This window comes from Lupinus angustifolius, chromosome LG07 (genome assembly GCF_001865875.1).
Source record: "Lupinus angustifolius cultivar Tanjil chromosome LG07, LupAngTanjil_v1.0, whole genome shotgun sequence".
Taxonomy (NCBI): Eukaryota; Viridiplantae; Streptophyta; class Magnoliopsida; order Fabales; family Fabaceae; genus Lupinus; species Lupinus angustifolius.
In genome coordinates, this window is record NC_032015.1 from 206,958 (window position 1) to 231,053 (window position 24,096).

At 35.4% G+C, this 24,096-nt stretch overlaps 5 protein-coding genes across 7 annotated transcripts; 4 read left to right on the forward strand and 1 right to left on the reverse strand.

Annotated features, from left to right (window-relative positions):
- Positions 552–3,241, forward strand: LOC109353149. The gene is made up of 5 exons (XM_019595339.1): positions 552–894; positions 974–1,024; positions 1,104–1,237; positions 2,043–2,143; positions 2,836–3,241. Exons 1-5 carry the CDS (start codon positions 586–588, stop codon positions 2,982–2,984), a joined length of 744 nt encoding a protein of 247 aa, XP_019450884.1. The 5' UTR covers positions 552–585; the 3' UTR covers positions 2,985–3,241.
- On the forward strand, positions 6,056–9,359 carry LOC109353144 (cation/H(+) antiporter 19-like). Its single transcript, XM_019595331.1, has 3 exons — positions 6,056–6,271; positions 6,503–7,504; positions 7,985–9,359. The coding sequence occupies exons 1-3, from the start codon at positions 6,074–6,076 to the stop codon at positions 9,233–9,235; spliced, it is 2,451 nt and encodes an 816-aa protein (XP_019450876.1). The 5' UTR covers positions 6,056–6,073; the 3' UTR covers positions 9,236–9,359.
- Positions 9,672–13,547, forward strand: LOC109353146 (heat stress transcription factor A-1b-like). Its single transcript, XM_019595333.1, has 3 exons — positions 9,672–9,908; positions 11,676–12,964; positions 13,303–13,547. The coding sequence occupies exons 1-2, from the start codon at positions 9,681–9,683 to the stop codon at positions 12,933–12,935; spliced, it is 1,488 nt and encodes a 495-aa protein (XP_019450878.1). The 5' UTR covers positions 9,672–9,680; the 3' UTR covers positions 12,936–12,964; positions 13,303–13,547.
- LOC109353151 (mitochondrial import inner membrane translocase subunit TIM22-4) lies at positions 14,656–17,491 on the reverse strand. Of its 3 annotated transcripts, none has more exons than XM_019595342.1 (5): positions 17,394–17,491; positions 17,086–17,281; positions 16,042–16,232; positions 15,876–15,948; positions 14,656–14,959 (listed from the first exon to the last, which is right to left on the reverse strand). In XM_019595342.1, the coding sequence occupies exons 2-5, from the start codon at positions 17,264–17,266 to the stop codon at positions 14,874–14,876; spliced, it is 531 nt and encodes a 176-aa protein (XP_019450887.1). In that variant the 5' UTR covers positions 17,267–17,281; positions 17,394–17,491; the 3' UTR covers positions 14,656–14,873. The 3 variants fall into 3 exon arrangements, with proteins under 3 accessions (XP_019450887.1, XP_019450888.1, XP_019450886.1); XM_019595343.1 differs by having other exon boundaries at positions 17,086–17,292; positions 17,391–17,480; XM_019595341.1 differs by having other exon boundaries at positions 17,086–17,286; positions 17,380–17,480.
- LOC109353145 (ATPase family AAA domain-containing protein 3-B-like) lies at positions 18,192–23,290 on the forward strand. Its single transcript, XM_019595332.1, has 8 exons — positions 18,192–18,538; positions 18,620–18,715; positions 19,139–19,249; positions 19,332–19,641; positions 20,168–20,258; positions 20,892–21,225; positions 21,798–21,946; positions 22,603–23,290. The coding sequence occupies exons 1-8, from the start codon at positions 18,236–18,238 to the stop codon at positions 23,108–23,110; spliced, it is 1,902 nt and encodes a 633-aa protein (XP_019450877.1). The 5' UTR covers positions 18,192–18,235; the 3' UTR covers positions 23,111–23,290.

The following is a 24,096-nucleotide window of genomic DNA, read 5'->3' on the forward strand; positions in this document are numbered from 1 at the left end:
AATAGTCTTTTTCAAATGCTATAAGAAAATTATTGTATTCTAAAACCTTATTATGAAAGAAAAAGATTGACATCACATAAAATGAATAGTAAAAATGATACATTGACTATGTATAAATCTTTATAATAATAGTATATATATATATATATTAGACTCATAATTATATTTCTACTCGGTATAACTTCCCAAAACAACATCCAAGCACAATTAAAAAAATCATATAAAAAGGTCGGAAAAGTGGGATGTAACATATTTGATCAAATATTTGAACATGGGAATATCATAAAAATCCACAACAATACCATATTAATGCTTATGAGATGAACATCATGACACCCGAGTGCAAGTATTCATATGTTCATGAATTTATTTTTTAGTAAATAATTTAGATTGTAATTTTTCATTAATTTGAGATTGTATATAATTTTGTAACAAGAATAATGAAGCTTTTATCCCATTATATATATATATATTATTAATATGTTGTTAATGATAAATAGGTTTAAGTATGGGCAAGGCCATTGGCATCCCTATATAAATTGTGATTCTTCATTCTTCATTCTTCATTCTGAAATCCTCATAAGCATGAATTCTGTTCCCATAAGCACACACCTATCTTCATTCCAACCCATGTTCCCACAATCTGACACTACCAAAACTCTCAATCTTTTTCTGACAATCAAAAATCCCTCTTTCTCTATTTCTAAATTCAACTCTATTTACTCCTTCATTCCTTCTTCTTCTTCTAATGGATCCAATCTCTCTTCCTCAGATCAACCCATTCTTCTTCGTACTCAACTTGGAACCCCCAATTTTCCATCTTTTCCTTCTCCTTTCCCCATCCTTACCTTCAATCATCAAGCTTTCTTTCTCCTCGCTTTCATTGCTTCCACGGTATCATACTTCATTACTCTTTCTATCCTTTTTACTTTATTATCATTCCAAATCATTAACTGTTTCTCATTTCTTGCAGACTTCAGTGGCATTCACTAGCCTTGTTTTTGCTGCTGTTCCCACACTATTAGTAAGTTTTGAATTAATGTCTGATACTTAAACCAAACAGAGTCTAATACTTGATATATACTTTTCCATGTTTTCATTAGGCAATGAGAAATGCTGCAATTTCCCTTTCAAAGCTAGCAGATACAGCTCGTCAAGACCTTCCAAGTACAATGGCTGCTATTAGGCTTTCCGGGATGGAAATAAGTGATCTCACACTAGAACTAAGTGATCTAAGGTGACATCAATACCTTGTTTTCAATCCATTGTTGCACTATTTTCTTCCTTGTATTACTTATTTCTAAATATTGGTTGAATATACAAAGTTGTACTGTTTTTTTCTAGTTCAGCCTATTCTAACAAGGTGTACTTAGCCCACTCATACTGTATCAATGGAACAGAAATGGAAGAGACATAATATTTATACATTCACCGAGACTGTTTCTCTCTTATCCTAGTTTTCTATCAGGTATCCGTTGCTGGGGTGTGAAAAGTCATTCTTACAGTATAGACTGCATGTTTAGTTTGCTTTGACAGCCCATTGGCCCTAAGTGCTTTTGAATTCTAACCATAAAATAAAAGACATGCATACTGTAATGAAGTATGGGCCAAGGCTGAAAGCATCTATACTACGAACCTGGACAATTTTATAAGATTGCTTGTTACACATTTGCATTGAAACCACAAAACAATGGGGTGTCACAATGCCAATTACACTGGCAGGATTTGGAACCTTAAGAGGGTGACTTTTTCTTCTTACCCTGATTCTTCTTGTTGATTGGTTTCTCCTCTGAAGCTAAACTGATGTGGAAGAGATCCTTGCTGGCCTTTCTATTCCATCATTAGAAGATGTGTTTGGTTGCTTATCCAGTGTAGTGATTACTATGCATTTGACAAGTGCTCACATCCATAAAAAAATGCTTCAAAGTGTTCTTTGAATTTTGTAACATTTGGTAACCACTAATGATAATATTAGATGCTCTTTTATCAAGAATTGTCTTTTGCATGTCTGGATCTAAAACCATTTGTTATTTGGCAATTAGCCATGAAATAGCAGATGGAGTCAACAAGTCAACGCAAGCTTTGCAGGCTGCTGATGCTGGAATCCGGAAGATTGGTTCAATAGCACAACAACAAACCATATGTATGTATAATGTGTTTCATGAGATTCCTTTTATATTTCTATTTCCCCAACCTAATCTTATTCCTCGTTTTTATGATTGGTTTTAACTACAACATTTAGCAGCTCTTCACTTGTCTAAGATGATTCTGTAAGAACTCAAGTGATAAACCTAATTGAGTAATGCACGAGAATTATATATCCCTGGTCTAAATTGCACAATCAATGGTGGTGTATATTTTTATCCTGTTTTTGTTGGGGGCATATTAGAAATTTCAAATTACATATAAAGTAATAACCTTGGTGTATTTAAAATTATGTTTTTTTTTACCTTTCCTTGTATTTATTTTATTTTATTTGAAGGTTGATGTTTTGATTGAATTTATTCATATAAACTATACTACATTGTTTTATTTATGTAGTTAACTTCACCTAGTGAGAAAAGAGTATGGTTGCTATTGTTATTGTTATTTTGACTTCACTAGTATATTCGTTTTCTTATTTTAACATACTATACAGATGATTGAATTTATTTGATAGCAAAAATGTTCAATTACTAACTACTCAATTTTATTTTTGAGCAAGACAAAATCTACTACTGTAGTCATGGATGTATATGGAATTGCGGATACAGATACATAGAATGATTGTCATAACAATATTCTCTTTCTTGTGTTTTTGCTGGTCTGACTATAGTTTGATTATATGATACTCAGCTATGATTCAAGAGAGGGCGAGCTTGCCGGAAATATCTCTGCAACCAGTTGTTGTTGGAGCTGCGAAAAAGACTTCTAGAGCAGTTGGGCGAGCCACAAAGAGCTTGATGAACATCATTTCAGGAAGGGAAGAAGGCACTGAAGAATAAGACAGTAAAGATGACATAACTTATATGTGATAGAAATCTGATGAGTTCAATTTAAATGAGTCAACTGTGTGCAGATTGCATTTGCTCAATGCCTCAGACCCAGATATAGTATAGGAGGATGCTGTAAATTGAACCCCAAATTATGTCAAAATAAGAACGTCTTCTCTCCCTGTATAGGAGTGGCCTTATTAAGCTTAATAGTCTCTGAACCACTTTCGGATTTTGCTTTTAGTTCATTACTAATAAATCTCTTACAAGATGACCCCCACCTCTGGAAGATGTTTACTTGTTGCAATCTGTCCTTCCTCCATAATCTGAATCTCCAAATGGTATGAGTTTTCTGCTATTTTGATTTTGATCCCACTCGCTCACGTGCACTCCAGTTGTCTCAATCTTCATATACATGTGGAGTTATTTTGGCGCAACCATAAATTTGCACTTGTAAATGATGTGTATTAGGTAGTTAAAGAAACAAATTCCTAAGGCTGGCATTTACAGGGTGATTTGAACACAACATGCATTTTTTAAGGCCATATTTTTTTCCTTCCATATTAATAGAGACAGACAGAGTCACACACACAGGTCTCTGCCTTCGACATTAGGGTCACTTTAGTTCATTCACGCTTTCATCCTTTTCCACTTACACACATTAGTGAATACTATAGTAATGTGGTCAGTGAAGTGAAAGATCTGATTTGCCTTTCTTCATTTTTTCTGGGTAATTGGATGCTGCTTGATTGGTGATTATGATATTCCATTATGTGTTTTTCTGTTTCTCTACGTTGATAGTAAAATGCTGGAAATGTGTCCTTCATTATTCAGGATAGTTGATTATTGCCAAGTATTTTTGCTTAATCATGTTATCCTTTAAAGGTTATGGGTACTCTGATGGGTGCTTATTGGATCAAAATCAATAGAAATAGTGGTACCTAACAGATAACAAGAGCTCAGCTTTTTACCAAATGGTAGATAAAAACTATGAACAAGCTATCAATACGTTACAAGAAATATCATATGCTAACTAACCACACCTTTTCACTACAATATATATCATTCATTCCAATAAGCATCACTTGCTTCCTGAGACATGAAAATCTCCCCACATTTCATTTGGATTTGCCTTGTTCTCCATTAGCATACATTGGAACATTCAGGTGAGGCTGAAACAAGATGAATAGTAATTGGAAGAATGATTACTTGTTCCCAAGAATTCAATCCTGCCAATATCTTATCCTCTTCTGGAGTCCATGGCTCCTTCTTTAAGGCAACAAATCAACAACTAACTTCAACTACCAACAAGGGTAGGTTTCCACGTGCTAATAATCATAACATGAAGTTGAAAAGGATTATACAATAAATTATGAAAGACTCTTTTCTCTTGTGTGATTATCCATACATTTCGATAACTTTAAGAGTGTCATATAGCATACTCAATTGCAACTGCTCACATATTTTAATTACAATTCTTAAAGTTAGACGCATACTATTCACTGCAATGTTATGATGTCGGTTCAAGTAATACATGTTTGATTCTTCTTAAATAAGGTCTCGGATTCGAGTCTTGTGCATGGAAAAAATATCCGTTAGAAGAATTAGCCTCACATACCTGTGGATGTGGATGTTCTCAACACAGACCTGTGGATGTGGATGTTCTCAACACGGACATGATTGCCTCCGGTGTGAGGATAAACCAAATTTTTTTTAACTAGTTAACCAAAAACACTTCATTTTTCTAAAACATTTCCTGTAAGTGGAAATTTTGCCAACAAGAATAACCATATTTACCATGTTTCCTGTGGAACTTTGATTTCCTTAATTGGTTTTTAGATTTTGGACTATTTAATTAATATAAATTCATCCTTACATATTTGGAACTTTAGCATTTCATATAAACTATGTTTTTAGATTATGATTAAAAATTGTGAGATTGTAGTATGCAAGATTATGATATATGAGCTTATAAGTTGAAAAAATAAATCAACTGGTCGAATTTTAACTTGTTATCTTTTCTTCTTTTTCTTGGTTTATAAGCTATTTTCACATAGTAAACTTGTTACCTAAGCTTCGTTAATAAAAAGCTATTAACCAAAAACAAACAAATAAATAAATATAATCAAAGAAGCAATTATTCATCTTTAGGGAGTTTCATCTTAACCCGCTTTTATAAATTATTCTTTATTTTAATTGAAAGAAAACTCAAATGTGATTCACATCGTTTCTCAAAACCAAAAAGGTTGTTCAACTTTTTAATACAGAATAAATGTTGTTGTGAAATCTGGGCCATTAACTATTATTAAAGGAGTTAGAAGCTCCTGCAAGATTACTTTAAGAGTAATACTGTTGCGTTTATTTTGTCGTTTTCAAATTCTGGTTTTGAATAAATTAAACAGTGTTATATGGGAACAAAAGTTGATACTTGATATATTCTGGTCAAAAGTGTACATGTATCTCCCGGTAAAAAGAGATACATTATCTCACCCGATTATTAAAATTATAAGATGTGTCATATTTAATTATTTTTTACAAAAAAATTTACAGAACCAAATAAAACAGTATACATGTCATACTTTTATTAGCACAGAAGAAAATTAGTTATCTCTTAATACGATGAGATATTATATGGTCATAAATTAATACTCATAGTGTATAACAGGAGATGTATGATTAGTTATATGAAATTATTTAAATGCAATGATGATTTAAATAAAAAAGAATACATAATTGTTTGTTTTGAATGCATTATTACATATTGGGAAATCCTAAGGGAATATTTGGCATTTAAAGTATATAGGTGTGATGTGAGAAAGAGTGTAGGTGTAACTATATATAGGAAAGTGAAGTCTGCATTGCCTTTGGTTTAGTTTTTGTTCATAAATGATAACCAATCAGTATCAGCATTGTAGCAGAATTTGCGTTAGTGTGCGTTCACAAACAAACCAAAATGGTTATACATTGTTTTAATTAGTAACCATGTTATATTGTTCCATTGCCTCTACTATATTATTACACACAATAAATGAATCAATGAATGAATGTGTGTTTAGTTTAATAGTTTGAGTCTTGAGATAATAATAAATACAAATTTTATAATGGCGAATTCTCCTTCTAATCCAACATGTCCTGCACCAATGAAAGCAACATCGAATGGGGCATTTCAACATGAAAATCCACTTGATTATGCACTTCCATTGTTGATCATTCAGATAATATTGGTGGTTGTCTTTACCAGATTCCTTGCATTAATTTGCAAGCCTCTAAGACAACCCAGAGTTGTTGCAGAAGTCATTGTAAGTTTTCTTATTCATATGTTAATTCATCACCATATTAGTGTATTACATCTATGGACCAGGTCATGTTTATACATAACAATAACATAATAAGTTTCTTTCATCAAACACCTCACTTCACAAAACATGCCTCCCATTTGAATAATGAATATCTATTTTTGGAGATGGGTTTTTTCTGCATTCTGTCATTGGGCAATGATATTCTAATTCATGTATAAATTTCAAATGCAGGGAGGAATACTGCTTGGGCCATCAGCAATTGGGAGAAGCCAGAAATTCCTGGACACGATTTTCCCGAAGAAGAGCTTAACTGTTTTGGAAACACTGGCCAATATTGGCCTTCTATTCTTCTTGTTTCTAGTTGGTCTTGAGCTTGATATGCGTTCCATACGTAAAACTGGTCCTAAGGCCTTAGGCATTGCATGTGCTGGGATTACATTCCCTTTTGCACTTGGCATTGGCACATCTTTTGCTTTTAGAGCCACCATATCCAAAGGTGTTGATACAACTCCATTCCTTGTCTTCATGGGTGTTGCACTCTCAATCACAGCCTTCCCTGTCCTAGCCCGGATCCTAGCTGAACTCAAACTCCTCACAACCGATGTCGGTCGCATTGCAATGTCTGCTGCTGCTGTCAATGATGTTGCAGCATGGATACTACTTGCTCTTGCCATTGCTCTCTCTGGATCTGAAACATCACCACTCATTTCTCTTTGGGTCTTGCTCTGTGGTGCTGCTTTTATCATCTTTGCTGTCGTTGCCATAAAGCCTTTACTTGGCCTAATGGCGAAGCGTTCCCCTGAGGGTGAACCAGTGAAGGAGATCTACATATGCATCACCTTGACACTGGTTCTGGCTTGTAGTTTTATCACTGATACTATTGGCATCCATGCACTCTTTGGGGCTTTTGTGATTGGAATAGTTGTGCCCAAGGATGGTCCCTTTGCTGAGGTGTTAACTGAGAAGATAGAGGACCTTGTAACTGGCCTTTTCTTGCCACTCTATTTTGCTGCCAGTGGGTTGAAGACCAATGTGGCAACTATAAGTGGAGGAACTTCTTGGGGTTTACTAGTACTTGTTATATTCACTGCTTGCTTTGGAAAGATTGTTGGCACAGTTGTTGTGTCATTGTTATTTAAGGTGCCATTTAGAGAAGCCCTGGCTCTTGGATTTCTCATGAACACCAAGGGCTTGGTGGAGCTGATTGTTCTCAACATCGGCAAAGATCGCAAGGTATCTTCCTTCTACTTCTAAAACGTTCATTGATCATTAACTGAAGTATGAAACTCAAGTGTTGTTCTATATATATACTTATGATATTGCTTTCCAATAAGGATATAACATTGACTTCACCAATGAAAATATTATGTGTAACAACTATTATATAATATGTGTAAGTATAAAAACTGGTACATACTATTGGTGGACAAAACCACAAACACTTTAAGAATGATAGTAATTTTTGTCCTTAACAAAAGCAAGTATTAAAAGATCAGTTGGTGAGATTCACACATGATAAGACCATGGGAACATATTGATAGACTAAAACACCCTAACTAGGTGGGGCCTTGTCAAGTTTTCACAGGGTAGAGTCTGTGTCAATATCTTTCTTCACATGACCTGTTATGTGAGCCTCACATTAGAGTATCCATTCTTCTAACAGATTAATTAAATCTCTTTGAAACTAATGAATCATATTCCTTGCAAATGAAGGTACTAAACGATCAGTCATTTGCAATTTGTGTTCTAATGGCATTGTTCACCACCTTCATCACCACACCAATAGTAATGGCAGTGTATAAACCAGCTAGAAGTGGAGCACCTTACAAGCACAAAACAATTCAGCGCAAAGTTCATGATACAGAGCTTCGGGTGTTAGCTTGCTTCCACAGCACCCGCCACATTCCGACCTTAATCAATTTGATTGAGTCTTCTCGGGGAACTAGAAAGAAAGGTAAGCTCTGCATATATGCAATGCACTTGATGGAACTCTCGGAGCGACCTTCAGCCATCACAATGGTTCATAAGGCACGCAGGAACGGCTTGCCCTTTTGGAACAAAAAACAGAATGAAGATCACAGGGTCATTGCATTTCAGGCTTATGGGCAACTAAGTAGTGTAAATGTTCGTCCGATGACAGCAATCTCTGCTTTCAGTAACATTCATGAGGACATTTGCACTAGTGCACACCAAAAGAGAGCAGCACTGATCCTGTTACCATTCCACAAACATCAACGTTTTGATGGGACTATGGAGTCATTGGGACATGCATTCCACACAATGAATGGACTGGTTCTTAGTCATGCACCTTGCTCAGTGGGGATTTGGGTTGATCGTGGGCTTGGAGGGACAAGCCAAGTCCAAGCTAGTGATGTGTCCTATAATGTGGTGGTAGCTTTCTTTGGAGGACGGGATGACCGTGAAGCACTTGCCTATGGGATGAGAATGGCTGAGCACCCTGGGATTTTGCTAACTGTTATCAAGTTTGTAGCTCCAGTTGGGAAGACATTGACCTTTGGTGCCAAGTTGGTTGGCGTAACAGCAAACAAGGACAGGAAGGTAATCAAAGTGGCTGATGGCAATAACCACAGTGAAGATAAAGAAGAGGATGATCAATTTTGGTATGAGTTCCTAAGTGTATCTGCCAAGAGTGAAGGGTCTTTAGTGTATGAGGAAAGGTTGGTTGAGAGTAAAGAAGATGTCATAAGTGTACTTGGAGAAAAGAATAGGAGCAATCTAATTTTGGTAGGTAGAATGCCACCAGTAGCACCTTTGGTAGAAAGAAGTGACTGCCCTGAGCTTGGTCCTGTTGGAAGCTACTTGGCTTCTTCTGAGTTCTCCACTCATGCATCAATTATAGTGTTTCAGCAATATGATCCCAGCACAGACATTTACCCATTGGTGATGGAGGTTTCTGATTTCTCAAATATGCCAGACACATCAGTGCATGATACAGAGAGCTGATAAATAGATATTAATGTTGTGTGAATTGAGTACCCCCATATCCCATATTCTAAGATAGAGTAGACATAGAAGTGTTAATTGAAATGTCAAATCTAGTTGGATAAATAAATGAGTACCATGGAGTCAAATCTAGTTGGATAAATAAATGTCAAATCTAGTTGGATAAGTTTTGGATATTACTTTACGATACTGAATATAAAGTTGACCAAGTTTGAAATTCTATGCTGGTTGAGATCTATTTTTACTAATGGGTCATCTATTTTTGCTTAATTGCTTTGATTGATGATTGTTATAAATGCAACTGTTACATAAAACAAGATTCGAGGGTGGGTAGGAGGCCCAACATTGGAAATACAGCCCAGATGTTATAATAATAATAATAATAATAATAATAATATTAATAGAAAAGGAAGTGGAGGATGAGTTATTATGTGTGGAATAGGAAATGATCGGGGAGAGCGTGAATGGTGGTGGCGGTGGCGGAGTGGTGGCGCCGTTTCTAAGCAAGACGTATGAAATGGTGGATGACTCATCAACAAACAGAGTAGTTTCGTGGGGAGATAATAACAATACATTCATCGTTTGGGATGTTTCACAACTCTCATCTCTTATCTTACCCAAATATTTCAAACATAACAATTTCTCCAGCTTCGTTCGCCAATTAAACACTTACGTAAGTCTCACTCTTATTCCTCTTCCTATTCCTATTTCTTTTTCTTTTCTTTTTTATTTTAATAATTTTAGGGCTAGAGTTATATGTTTTGTTTTGTTTTGTTTATGGTATCATAGAACTAGAAGAATCCAATGTATGAACCAGAGTCCACTCTAATTTTCATTTATCTCATTGTGCTAGTTCAGCGTTAAGGGTACTGGTAATTATTATTTATTATTATGTAACTTCACCAGTGTTGTCCATGGCGGATGGTGGTTGCCAAAACATAAACAAGTATAAACTGCAGTTGAGAAGAAAAAAATCAGTTCGGGAAAAAAATAAATAACAGAGGATATAGATTATGCATTTAACTAAATGTAGTATGGGGAACAGGAATAACAGTTTAATAACATTAAAAGTTTACTAAAAAAACAAAATTGCAGTTCATAAAAAAATAGTATTAGTTTTAAAACAAATAATATAACAATTAAGAAAAATAAAGAAAATGGAAAAGGAAGAGATCACAGACAACAACGGGGAGGTGACGGCAGCAGGTGACAATAGTGACGGCAGACAGCAATGGCGACACTAACAGTGGAGGCAGAAGCTGGTCGTAGTCTACAGAGATGGTAGAGAGGGGGGAGAGTTTTTCTAAAAATAGAACATTTAGAGTTTAACCCAGAATTGGGCCTAAAAACCCGACCCGTCTGCTGTTTATTTCAACAACCTACCTAGAAAAGCCCATTTACATTGAGTTCTGCCTTTTCTGCTTCCATTGCCATACCACCATGACGCCACTTTCGTGTAAATGGTGGACAAGGCCATATGGCGGATTTTTTGAAATAGCTAATGGCGATTGGCTAGAAAAGGCCACGGCCATCTGCCATGGCGGGGCCATGGCGGCTATTTAACAAGAATGAACTTCAGTAGAATAGAACCTTGTCTTGCTTTGCTATTATTGTTTTTCTATGATGAGGAGTTGATGATAGTTTCCTTGAATTGAGGCCATATCGCCTATGACTTCTGTCATTAATTTAATCATGTGTATAAGTCAAATGTATAAACTGAAGGCTATGCGGGATTGGTTAGGTAATGCAATCAGGTTAATAGATTCTATCCATCATTTGCGGTGATTATAACTTTAATGAGACAAAGTTGTAACTTTAGGTTGGTCCATTGGTGGTTGTGAATGCAGCAAAGGATGTACCGTATTGCCCACAAGACGTACTAATCCCTTGATCCCACTGTTTCTTCACCAAACAGGGATGCTGCTATCCTTCACTGTCACTGCGAACACCCTCCCTATCCCACCAAATGTGTTATTTTGGAAACATGTCTAAGGATGCTTTGAATATTTTCTCTCAATCTGACACATAAGTAAAGTTAAATTCTTAGAGTTTCATGAAATATGCTCAGGAATATTTTTGGCAAGCCAAGCACTTTGACAGCTTTCCCAATATAAAAAATCATTTAAGAAACCATCACCCGCTTTATTATGCTGTACAAAAATGATTGCAACCAGGTAATAGGATACTAGGGTTAGGTGGAGATTGTCCTGATGGGAATTTCCTCTATGAAAATGACAATATCTCTTCTAGTACTATTTGGGTAATTTTACCTGTATGGTAGACACTCGTAGAGGATAATATTTTTAAAATTCCTCCTCTCTTTCATGCATTATTAATATTATACATTTAACTTTAATCATGCTGGATAATTTGTATTGTTTCTGCATGAATTTTATAATATAAATCCGTTGTCAATCATCTCCTTTTGATTAACAAGCAGGGTTTTAGAAAGGTTGACCCAGACCGCTGGGAATTTGCAAATGAAGGGTTTTTAAGGGGTCAAAAACAACTTTTGAAGAGTATCAGTAGGCGTAAATCTGCTCATGTAAATGGAAATAGTCAACAACCATCTCAGGTGCAGAATTCACCTGTTGGGGCGTGCGTTGAAGTTGGAAAGTTTGGGCTTGAAGAAGAGGTCGAAAGACTGAAAAGGGATAAGAATGTTCTTATGCAGGAACTTGTTAGGTTAAGACAGCAACAACAAATGACTGATAACCAATTACAAACTGTTGGGCAACGTATGCAGGTAATGGAGCAGCGTCAGCAGCAGATGATGTCATTCCTAGCTAAGGCTATGCATAGTCCAGGCTTCATGGCTCAATTTGTACATCAGCAGAATGAAAGTAATAGACACATCACTGTAGGAAGTAAAAAAAGGAGGCTCCAGAGGCAGGAAGAGGATAGTCTAGCCAGCAAGAATGTTCATATTGCTCATGATGGACGTGTTGTCAAGTACCAGCCTTCTATAAATGAGGCAGCAAAAGCATTCTTTAAGATATTGCAAATGAACAATTCCACCATGATGGAATCGTCAATTAAGAACCCTGATGCTTTCCTTATTGATGATGTTCCTATGGCCATTCCAGTAGATAGCAGCAGTTCCACCACTCAGGTTTCTAGTGTAACCCTTTCCGAGGTTCCACCTACTTCTGGGCAGTCATATATGGCAGTAGAATCACAATTTCCTGTCAATTGTATGCTAAATAGCACAACTGAGGTGCAATCTTCACCTGCTGTGTTGACTGATTGTGTCAAAGCAGCTCAAGTTCCCCACTTAACTGCGCATAATTGTCAAGACAACGTTTTGGATTTTTGTGATTTACAAGGGATTGGGCCAGGAAGCAGTTTCATGAATCCTGGTCTGAATTTTGTGGGGCCTGACACTAGGAATGCTGGGGAGATAGACATGATGTCAACTGTTTTAGATGGGACACTGTCTGTAGAAACTGATGCTTTATCACCCAATGCAGATGGAATTTCTAAGCTTCCAGGAATTAATGATGAATTCTGGGAAATGATTTTGAGTTCAAGCCCAGTTAGGGGAGATGCAGATGAAGGTACATGTAGCTCTTTGGGATGTGGTTTAACCCAAGACCATGAATTATCATCAGAAAAGGAGATTCAACAGGAAAATATGGACAAGAAACCTCAAATTGACCATCTTACTCAAAAGATGGGACTTCTTGCATCAAGGTCGTAACTGTTAATGTGTGTTACTGGAAATTGAAGGTAAAAATTTATATGCGTGCATTTATAGTAATAAGCATGCTGAGTCTCATTGTTCCTTGACTTGAAACTAGTGTAAGATTTCTATCATTGGCATGCTCAATTGCTGTCTTGCCTTCAAGAAAAACAGTGGCTGTGAATCTGTATAGTAACATCTGACCTTTGTATATAGATGTATTTTACAAATGCCAAGATAAAAGGTATTAGTACAGATGTTGTGTCATACAAGAACATAATTTTTTTTGGTGGTTTTACATTGCATGACACTTCTATCAAAAATGGAAATTATATAGGGCAAGTGTATTCTATATTCCAATATTCTTTGTTGATGATTCTTGCAGAGGTTGAGGTCCTTAGCTGCTGGCCTGACAAAGCCTTCTTACATCTTCAAACACACCTCACTGTGATGTCTACCAACAACGTATCCATCTCAGCCCTTGTCCTTTTTTCTTGGCTAATAAAGTTGAAGTAACTTGGTGTATCCCTACATGATATTCTGAATGTTGACAATTCTGTGTGCTCTAACACCCCATGGTTATAATCACCGCGACCTGTATAACTATGTTCCATTATCTTCACTTTTTCATGCTGTGGTAATGATTTAATCATTACTGAGTTGATCTGCTGTGATGATATGTCTTCCAAACTATTCATCTGTTGGATGAATAGAATAACTAAAAGCTGAGTTTAACCCACGCAAAAATAATGATTGGTGCACATCAATCCAATAAAAAGTGAAGGAATTAAATTAGTGTGAAATGTCTCAGCACTGGAATAAGGAAAGTGTTTACTATTAATTAAAATTTAAGTGTTTATTAGAAATGACAACTTTTAATTTTAAATCGAACTTTTGATTAATTATTTAATGTATTAATTGCTTACATTATTTTCCAATCTCCAATGCTAATGGGTTAACATTAATCTTCCTGCATTCTAAAATTTTCAATCATTTCTTTAGCGTCAAACTAATGCTAATATAGATTTATTGACTGATAATTTGTTTTAACTTTTTTAATGTCTCTTCCATAGGGTAAATTGCAAAGAATATCATAACATAGCTTTGTGTGGATGTGACATGAAGTTGGATGTTTTCATCTGTGGAACCAAAATAGTCATATTTTGTTACTCTCATGCTGCTTTGTTTTCGCATCATGTACATACAAACATAAGGATGTAATATTCATGTATTATTAGTATAAAAATTTATACAATCAATATATTATTCAAATTCCTTTGCATTTGTGACACAAAATTAGTACCTAGTCCTGGACTACCACCATACAAGGGCCACATTACCGAGGTTCTAAATTTTTTGAAACCTATCCTCTTTTATTTTGAAACCATTAATTTCAATTTGAAATTCTTTTACGACCAAAAATTTAAGAGCTCAATTCTTAGGAACAACATTTGTTTAAAAGGAGAGTTACACATTTCAAAAGAATTAATTCCTTATAAAAAAAAGTTTGGTAGTATAAAAAAGAAGAAGCCCCTACTGCTGTTAACACTGCCATTTGTAGCCCCACCATTCCAGGCTAGGCTAGGGTAGGCGTCTCTAGAAGACTCAATCTGTAAGAAGGCACTATTTTCCTAATACAAAGTACAAATTTCCTGTGATGTTTTTTCGTCATGTCACTTTCTTTTAGTTGGAGTTCAAAAACTTCAATAAGGTGCAGTTTGAACTTTGAAGGCAAGAAGAAATAAAAACTCATATCAATATATCATTACATTAGAGAGCTGTCCCCAGTTTGAAGAATTATCCGCCAACGACGTTGTATACAAATAAATTGTACATGTGAAGTAAATACTACAACTTGTGTGAATCTTATCATGTCCCTTCATCAAAATCACCAATTATTTTTAGCAAGACTAAAAACTATGATTAAAGAATGCAAAATTGGCTGCGTCAATTCACTTAATCATGTCTGTCTAAGAACTTCTCTATGAGGACTGAGAATGCTGCAAAGCCAGCACAACCAACACAAGCTGCCTTTGGACCACCTACAAACAGTGCAAATATTAACAAATGTGAACATAACCAAGGCAAAGAACATATCTGCCAAATGACTAGCACTGAAGATTTCAATTCTTCCTTTGCATCCAATACACAAATTTCTTTCAATAATGATAACATTGAACAAAGGATTCATGGAAGCAAAACTGAAATTGCAGTCCCTGTATCTACATGTTACCATTATTGTAAAAGAATACTTCAGCAAAAAATTAACATAAAAAGTAATATAGAAAATAATTTTATCAATACAATGGTCTCTTACCTTACTACTAACATTTCAAGTTAAGAAAAAACGATGGTTCAGTGCATGAGACTCCCACCTAGTGGGGTCTGAGAAGGATAGATGTAAGCAAATATTATCCTCACAAGTGAAGATATTGCTTCTAGGATTTTGAACTCTTGACCTCCAAGTCACAAAGCAAGCAACCTTATTGTTATGCTGATGCTTCCTCACCCTCTTGATATTTAGAGTTAAGAGCAGAATTTTTTTGTTTTAGACCAAAGATCCAAAATATCAACTCAGAATATATCAACCTCAAAAAATCGAAGTACTTGAAATTTGGTTAATTTTATGTAAGATCTGGCCGCTATTCATTTTGATGGCTTGTTTTAACAAGAGTAGTTATGATTCGTCATATATTCAGAAGATGTCTTAAATTGTAATAAGTAAATAAATAGCCCATTTTTCGGGCTATATATTATTCTGTCATATAACAGAAGTATGGTGGTAGTGATATGATAGAGGTTATTTGCGTCACAAATGCAGAATAGGCTGTTAGGCCGACCAGGGGACAAACTCAACGTTGTTCAGAGTTTATCATTCTCCCAAGCAAAACTACTAGAGCTGTTCAATATAGGTTAAGAGAATCAATCACATAACAAAAAATAACATAAAAGGGTTACCTTTTGCTGACATTGCACCTCCGGTGGCACATCCAGCAACAACAGTATTTGTTGCGTCATGTTTCGCTCGTCCCTAAACCAAAAAAATCAAAAACTCAGATGGGAAGAAGAACTAAGCCCAAATGCTCAATGTGAAATTTATATTTTCATTCCTGAAATCGCACACCTTCTCAACAACACACTCAGCAGCTGAGAATACCAATCCCATAACAGCAAATGCTTTGGCAGAACTCAAACTCCTTTGGCCCATCTGCTTTGCTTGATATATAAGCTGTTGCCTACCGGTCATTTCTGATTGCATTATAGGGTTGTCTAGTGCTCCAAGAAACAAACCCATGAAAAACCCAAGCCCACCTCCTAAAAACATCACATAGATCCCAATCAGGGACAGACCTAGAACTCATTGAAGGGAGGGGCCAGTACGAAATAAAAATATAGATCTAATTATAATGCATTGCATGCCCCAGCAGCTTGCCGAATCAAATATAAAACTGAAGTTTATACAATAAGTTTGCGATGTTGGAACTTGCATTTACTAAAATTAAAATATTCTTGTTGCCATGATTGTTCATGCATAAACATGGTTATTTAACAAATTACAGCAAAGGCCAACAGCTAAAATTTATAACTGGTTGACAAAAACTCTCAAATTTGACATAAAATATATTATTGGGCCGAATATGTTTTTGGTCCCTATGTTTATGAGTCAAGTTGATATTAGTTCTTGCATTTTTTTAAGCATTTAGTCCAAAAAATTGTTGGGTGGAAGGACTAAACACTTCAAAATGAAGAAAAAAAACACCACGACTACAAACATCTTGACCCATAAATGCAGGACAAAAAATGCGCTGGTTTTAGTTTTAGTCATGTTTTTTTTAATTGTATAGTTCATCCTAATTAATAACGAGGATGGAAATCAACATGGACTCAAAATGGTGGGACTATATTCTTAAAAAGAGTGACTGAAATCAGCATACTGATGAATGTAGAGACTAGAGACTAAAAAGATACTAAATCCTATATTATTTTCCAAAAAAACAAGAGAGTTCTTAGCTTGGTTTAACTCTCATACATTGACACATATCGTCAAACACATAGTAGGTGAAGGTAAATTCAGTAACCTCCACATGATTCGAAACCCTTGACACATATTAGGATCATGTCAATAAATAAAGCAAAGACGTAATAAAATGAAATAGAAAAAAGTTACCCATGACTCCGCTTACAACACTTCGCACAGCACAGTTGTTCCAAATGTCTTGGCCACGAATTTCCTCAACAGTGGGCAATCTTATAGGCTCAATCTTATTCATAGCTTTCTCTGATTGTTCAGAGTTATTGTCCAAAGAAGCATTATCATTAGGAGTTGGTTTTCCGGAATCATCAGCCATTGATAGATGATAAACCTGAAGAGAAAGAGAAAGAGAAAGAGAAAGAAAGTGTGAAATTAGGAATTGAATTCAAATAAGAAGAAGAAAAAGAGAAAGGGCTTTTTGGTCATTCTATCAAATTTGTTACCTTTGTTGCCCAGAGAGGTGGTGGCGGCGGCGGTGTTGCAATTTGGTCTAAGCCAGACTTGTATAATCAACACAGATGTTTCCTTCTTCACACGCAACTCAATTTTACTTTTAATCTAATAATTACTTATATTTAAAGTAGCAGTAATTAAATATAAATATTAGATAACATATTCACATGGTATAAAATTCGTGTTATAAAACTCGGCTCGAATAGTCTGGTCTGATCATTTCAACCATGAACTGGAGTGTATATATTTTTCTTCATGCATAAATACTTAAGTGGTACTCATGTGAAATTATATAGTTTTAAGGGATAATAATAATACATAATTTGCTTGATATATGGGTGAAGGCATTATATCGTCCCATAGTTAAAAGAAGTTAAAGATTTTTACACCGTCACATCCACTGTTAATTTATATTATTTTTATTTGAAAATTAATAGTGATTAATAAATTAATAATAGATAATTTATTAACAATTAAAAAACACTTACATAGCCACTTATATACATATTAAATTCTAAAGAAATAGAGATTAAATATATATATTAACAAATGTAATGATTTTTTACCCTTGGATAAACAAATGAATGCATATATATTTTAAAGTGAAAGAATAATAGAGTAAAATAGTATTACAGAAAGTTGCAGAAATGGGTCGGGTCCCATAAAACCGGAATTTGTGTAAGTTGTGTAGCGAAAACCCTACAAAAACCCATTCTCTCTCTCTCACTCATGGAAACTCAATTCTCCATTTCTTTCTTCTTCTTCTTCTTCTTCTTCAGTTTTTGACATCAAAGTTAAAATCTTCCATTATTTATTTAACTAGAACAATACAATGGCGAAAACATACACATCGGGGTTGGTGTCAGCCATAGCAGTCGCAACTGGTTTATCTCACACAAATAGTAATAATATTAATAATATTAATAATAATGTGGCATATGCTGCTGATGCACCTTTCAACTTTTCTCCTTTCTCAAATGTTCCAGAACCTTCTCATCCCGAACCATCTCCTCCGGAACCTCCAAAGGTTCGAAATGATCATCCACGAACCACTTCTGCTGGTTTTGATCCTCAAGCCCTTGAGAGAGGTGTTAAGGCTCTCAAAGATATTTCTAACTCTCCACACGCCAAAAAGGTTTCAACTTTCTGCTTTTTTTTAATTTCATTTCATTTATTGATGTTGAAGTTAAGTGTTTGTGCCTTTGTGTTGTTGTAGGTGTTTGATATTATTATAAAGCAAGAAGAGACTAAGATAACTGAATTGGCTGCAAAGGTTGCTGAGTTTAAACAAATGCAAGCACAACATGAAACTGTAACTTCTTCTTCCTTCTAACTTACCTTTCCTTTTGTTTTCTCCTTTGATAAAATCATTAAAACATTAGTGTAAATAAAAGTTGTAATTTACTTTATAAAAACTTGGAATTATGTTGGCTGAGAATTAAATATCAACATTTTAGTGTCCATCACATCCATAAAAGTTCTAATGTTCTCATTTATTTTGCTTCAGTCTTTACTGTGATGAACTTCTATGATGGTTTAAGAAATAATGCCCATTGCTCCTTAAGTTCTAGTTGTATACATGGTCAATTTAACCACAAGCTATTTCATTAATAGCACAGCTTCCGATTGATTGAATAATGCATCAAACATTTTTGTTCGGTTATTTGTTGCTCCATGATAATTTGTGTATCTTGTGATTTGTTTTCTAACATATCACAATTGGTTTGCATGGCAGGAAAGACAAAGGATTATATATGACGAGCAAAAAAAGCTAGCTCAGCATCAGGCACAAACAAAATCCCAAATGGCTAAATATGAGGACGAGTTGGCAAGGAAGAGGATGCAGGTACGAAGCCTTTTGGAACCCAAGACTTCTATTTTTGTTATTCCTGAAGTGTTTCTCATGCTTATATTATTATTATTATCAGGCAGAAAATGAATACCATAGAGCCAGGAACCAAGAGCTAGTAAAAATGCAAGAAGAGTCATCAATCAGACAGGAGCAAGCTCGGCGTGCTACTGAAGAACAGATCCAAGCTCAACGAAGGCAAACTGAAAGAGAGAAGGCTGAGATCGAACGTGAAACAATCAGAGTAAGGGCCATGGCAGAAGCAGAAGCACGAGCACATGAAGCAAAGCTATCTGAAGAGGTTAATAGAAGAATGCTAGTTGATCGTGCTAATGCAGAACGAGAAAAATGGGTTTCTGCCATAAATACTACATTTGAACATATTGGAGGTACATTTCTTTATACCCTATATGCAGTGTGCAACATGCAAATGCTTATATTAATCATGTGTGTAAAACATGAACACACATCTCTACATCTATGCATTTATTGTTTGAAAAACGATACTCCTCCACCGGATTTTAGGGGATAGGTGGTGTAGGGAAGAGAGTGATGGAAAGAGATGTGATGAGAAAGGAAGAGAGATAGAAATAAAAATGAAGAGTGGATTGAACTGTAGGAAAAAGTGTAGGAATATCAAATTTAATAAGTTATTTCATGAAATTTTGTGGTATTTTGTTTTTTTATCTATTTTACTTACGTATTGTTTACTCAGTGAACCTTTTGACTTGGACTAGGGCATCCAAATCTCCCTCTTTACCTGCAATATCGTAAACTATGGGCTATATTATCTATTTACTCTTTGAATCACTATTTATTATTTCCTATTATGTGAAGCGTTATTTATACTTCACTGAATGTAAATAATTCCATACTAAGCCCCAAGTTAAAGACAACTTGATGCATCTTTTACAGGGGGCATAAAAGCCATCCTAACAGATCAAAATAAGTTGGTTGTGGCAGTCGGTGGAGTGACTGCTCTGGCTGCAGGGGTCTACACAACGAGGTATAGAAGCTAATGTTTGACATGGCATGCTTTGCACAGTCTGTATCCATCATCTCAATTATGCAATTATTGATGAATTTTTTACCATGGTTTATACCATACTGAATGTTTGACATGGCATGCTTTGCACAGTCTGTACCTCATTTTTTTGTCCATCCTAAACCCAACCTGATCTGATCAAACTTCCATACTGAATGGTTGATCGATGGATAGAGCCTGGTTTCATCATTTAATGAACTTTGAGAAGGGTGGGGGTCATCGGTTCATTAATGTTTGACCATTACTATACCCATTTTGGATAATGTAGTTCTAGAAGTAGATATGCCTTCAATGTGAATATATAAAAACAAAAATTGCATGCACAATAACATATTCAACATCTAATATCATTTTTTTTATGATTCAATCACGTTTACCAAACATCTACGATCTATCCCAAAAAAAAAGCTGTTTTGGAGAAAACAATGACTCCAAAGAAGCTATCAGTCTATTTCTTATCTCAGAAAAATCGCACATTGTTCTCATACGCATGCAAGAGATGATTAATTTACATTCATATTTGACTTCATGTTATTCTTATAATTTGCGATCAATGAAGTTATTGCTCATGCTAGTTCTTTTTGTCCAATGCAGAGAAGGTGCTAGGGTTATATGGGGATATGTGGATAGAATATTGGGACAACCATCATTGATTCGAGAGTCTTCCAGAGGGAAATACCCCTGGTCTGGCACGTTTTCTCGTGCCATGACCACCCTATCCCAACGTACTAATCCAGGATCTGCTTCAAAAAATGGGAATGGCTTTGGTGATGTAATTTTGCATCCTTCTCTTAATAAAAGAATTGAGCAGCTGGCATCTGCAACTGCAAATACAAAAGCACATCAGGCACCATTCAGGAACATGTTATTTTATGGCCCTCCAGGAACAGGGAAGACAATGGCCGCCAGAGAATTGGCTCGTAAATCTGTATGGGATACTTCTCTCTTGATCTTGTCATTCTAATTTTCAAATATTTTGTTATATCCAATTTTCTTTTCCGCGGGTACATGAGTACGAAATTCTCCAAATGATAGTCATTGTTCAGAGTTTGGGTTTTCTTATTTCATGGAGAAAATTTAAGTGTCTGTAGTCTATCTAATTTTTTGGTAACATTAATTGGCGTGAATATCATCAACATCTTAACAAAACCATGTGCACACATTTTTCTGATTTATTCTATATTTTTCATCAATTTTGTAGACAATCTAGGACCTGCAACTAGTCAATTCAAATTTGTATGTTTCTAGGGTTCTCTTTAAATTTATTTTCATCTTACGATTTACCTTTCTGAATTCATAACTCCAGGTTCATGCTTCTGTTGATTCTGTCTTGGAATTCAGTAGTCACCACAAGTAGATATTCAGTACCATGCATTTGGTTATTGCATGCTTTATGAAACATGAAATTTTATTCTGAACTGTTGATTCTTGAGCTCATTCTTTTTTCACTAGAATTCTTTCCTTTTGGATATATTGTGATTTTCATTCAATTTTATGCAGGGATTAGATTATGCATTGATGACTGGAGGAGATGTTGCTCCACTGGGATCACAAGCTGTAACAAAGATACACCAGTTATTTGATTGGTCTAAGAAATCAAAACGGGGCTTATTGCTTTTCATTGACGAAGCTGATGCATTTCTGTGCGAGTAAGCAATATGTCCTTCATGATTTATCTTGTAGCTTGTGTTTGGTTGAGAAAAAAGGGAGGGAAGAAAATAGGAGAAAAACATGAATTACAAAATATTGTCTCTTGTTTGGTTAGGATTAAAAGCAGTAGAAACACAAAATTATGGACCCCGTCTTAGAAAATTTCTCTCAAAAGAGAAGAAAGCACAAATCAAGACATTTACAAATTTCCAATCATATCTCCCAACTTCTCTTATCTAGCCATCTATTCTTAATCTTCGAGACATTTATGTCTTTCAAATTTTAACAAAGCTTCCTTCTTTTTCCTTTCTTCTCACGACGAACACCATTAAAATTTTCTCATTTTCTCACCCCCCCCTCCCTCTCTCTGTTTCTATATATACATGTGTGTGTGTAACTTCTCTCTCCCCCACTCCTCTCTTCCTGCTTTCTTCCTTCCAACTAAATAAAGTGCTAATATGCTTTTCTTTGCTTGTGGCAACACAAGAACGGCTAGATGCAGCCAATGGGTTCGGAGCTAATTCATTAGTTTTTTAACAAAAAACATAATTTTATAGAGGGAGAAAAGGTTTGACAATGTTAACATAAGATAAAATATTTTCTTTGCCTGAAAATTGACTTAAGTGGGTTGATTGCACTGGATGAACTTTTGCAGGCGGAACAAGACCTATATGAGTGAAGCACAAAGAAGTGCATTGAATGCCCTTCTCTTCCGCACTGGTGACCAGTCCAAGGACATAGTCCTTGCTCTTGCCACAAATCGTCCTGGTGATCTTGATTCAGCTGTGGCAGATCGAATCGATGAGGTCCTGGAATTCCCTTTACCCGGGGAAGAGGAACGCTTCAAACTTCTTAAGCTCTATCTTGATAAGTACATAGCCCTAGCTGGATCAAGAAAATCTGGTTTCTTCCAAAATATGTTCAAAGGGAAACCACAGCAAATAGAGATCAAGGGCTTGACTGATGAGATCATTAAGGAAGCAGCAACTAAAACTGATGGATTTTCTGGAAGAGAAATAGCAAAACTGATGGCTAGTGTCCAAGCTGCTGTATATGGTAGTGACAACTGTGTGCTTGACCCAAGCCTGTTCCGGGAAGTGGTAGATTATAAAGTTGCAGAGCATCAACAGAGAAGAAAATTGGCAGGGTCAAACAAAGCTTAGTGCATGATGATGTTTATAGAGATTTTATGGTGTCAGGTTGTTGTTGAACCCTTCTAATATGGGGACAACCTTAATTTATCTGCTAACTTTAGTTGATAAAAGAGCTGGCCCTTTGCGTTTTAGTCTGGCCATGTTGTTACTATTCATTGATTGCCCCCTATTGATGGGGAGATTTTGGAATTTGAATGAGTTTATTTTACTGGTGATGACCATTATTATTCACTATTCATAATTATAACATATTGTTTCGGTTTTGGTATCATGTTGAATATTATTTTCTTCCTCGACTACTGACCATAAAATGTGTCACATACCCCCCTTGAACTAACCTGTCTTAGCTTTATTCATTATCTGCATCTGTTTTCACTGGAAACAGGGGATAGAATAGAAAAAAAGATTGGAACATTGTTTTCATTTTAAGCTTGAAAAACATTGTTTTCATTTGTAAGCTTGAAAAACATTGTTTTCATTTTTAAGCTTGAAAAACATTGTTAACTATGGAGGTGTTAAAATTCAACCATTTATTTTTGGATCAAGTATTATAATTCTTTATTTTATCCCGAGATGCATTGTTCACTTTAGAGGAGCCAAATCCTTTTGGAAAAGCCAATCCCTTCCCTGAAACACCTAAACTGTCACCACCATCACTCCACCACAAGTTCAACCAGTCATCATGATCTGCCACAACCCCCTCTTCCACCCTCTAACAAAATCTACCTATTAATATATAGGACATTTTTAAAGCCATGTCTGTGTAAATAGAATTTACCTATTATTTTGTATTTGTCATACTACAATAGTTAAGTATTTGTGCCAGCACATAAGTGAAAGAGAAGGTAATCCAATTTCTGATTAAACCACATTATTATTGTGCCTAAATCTTGAAAGCTTAGAACAATTGAGTTAAGAATATAGCAGATTTTAAGATTTATGTTGGTGCTTAATTCTTATAATTACACCGTACTATACTAGTGATGTCAAATCAA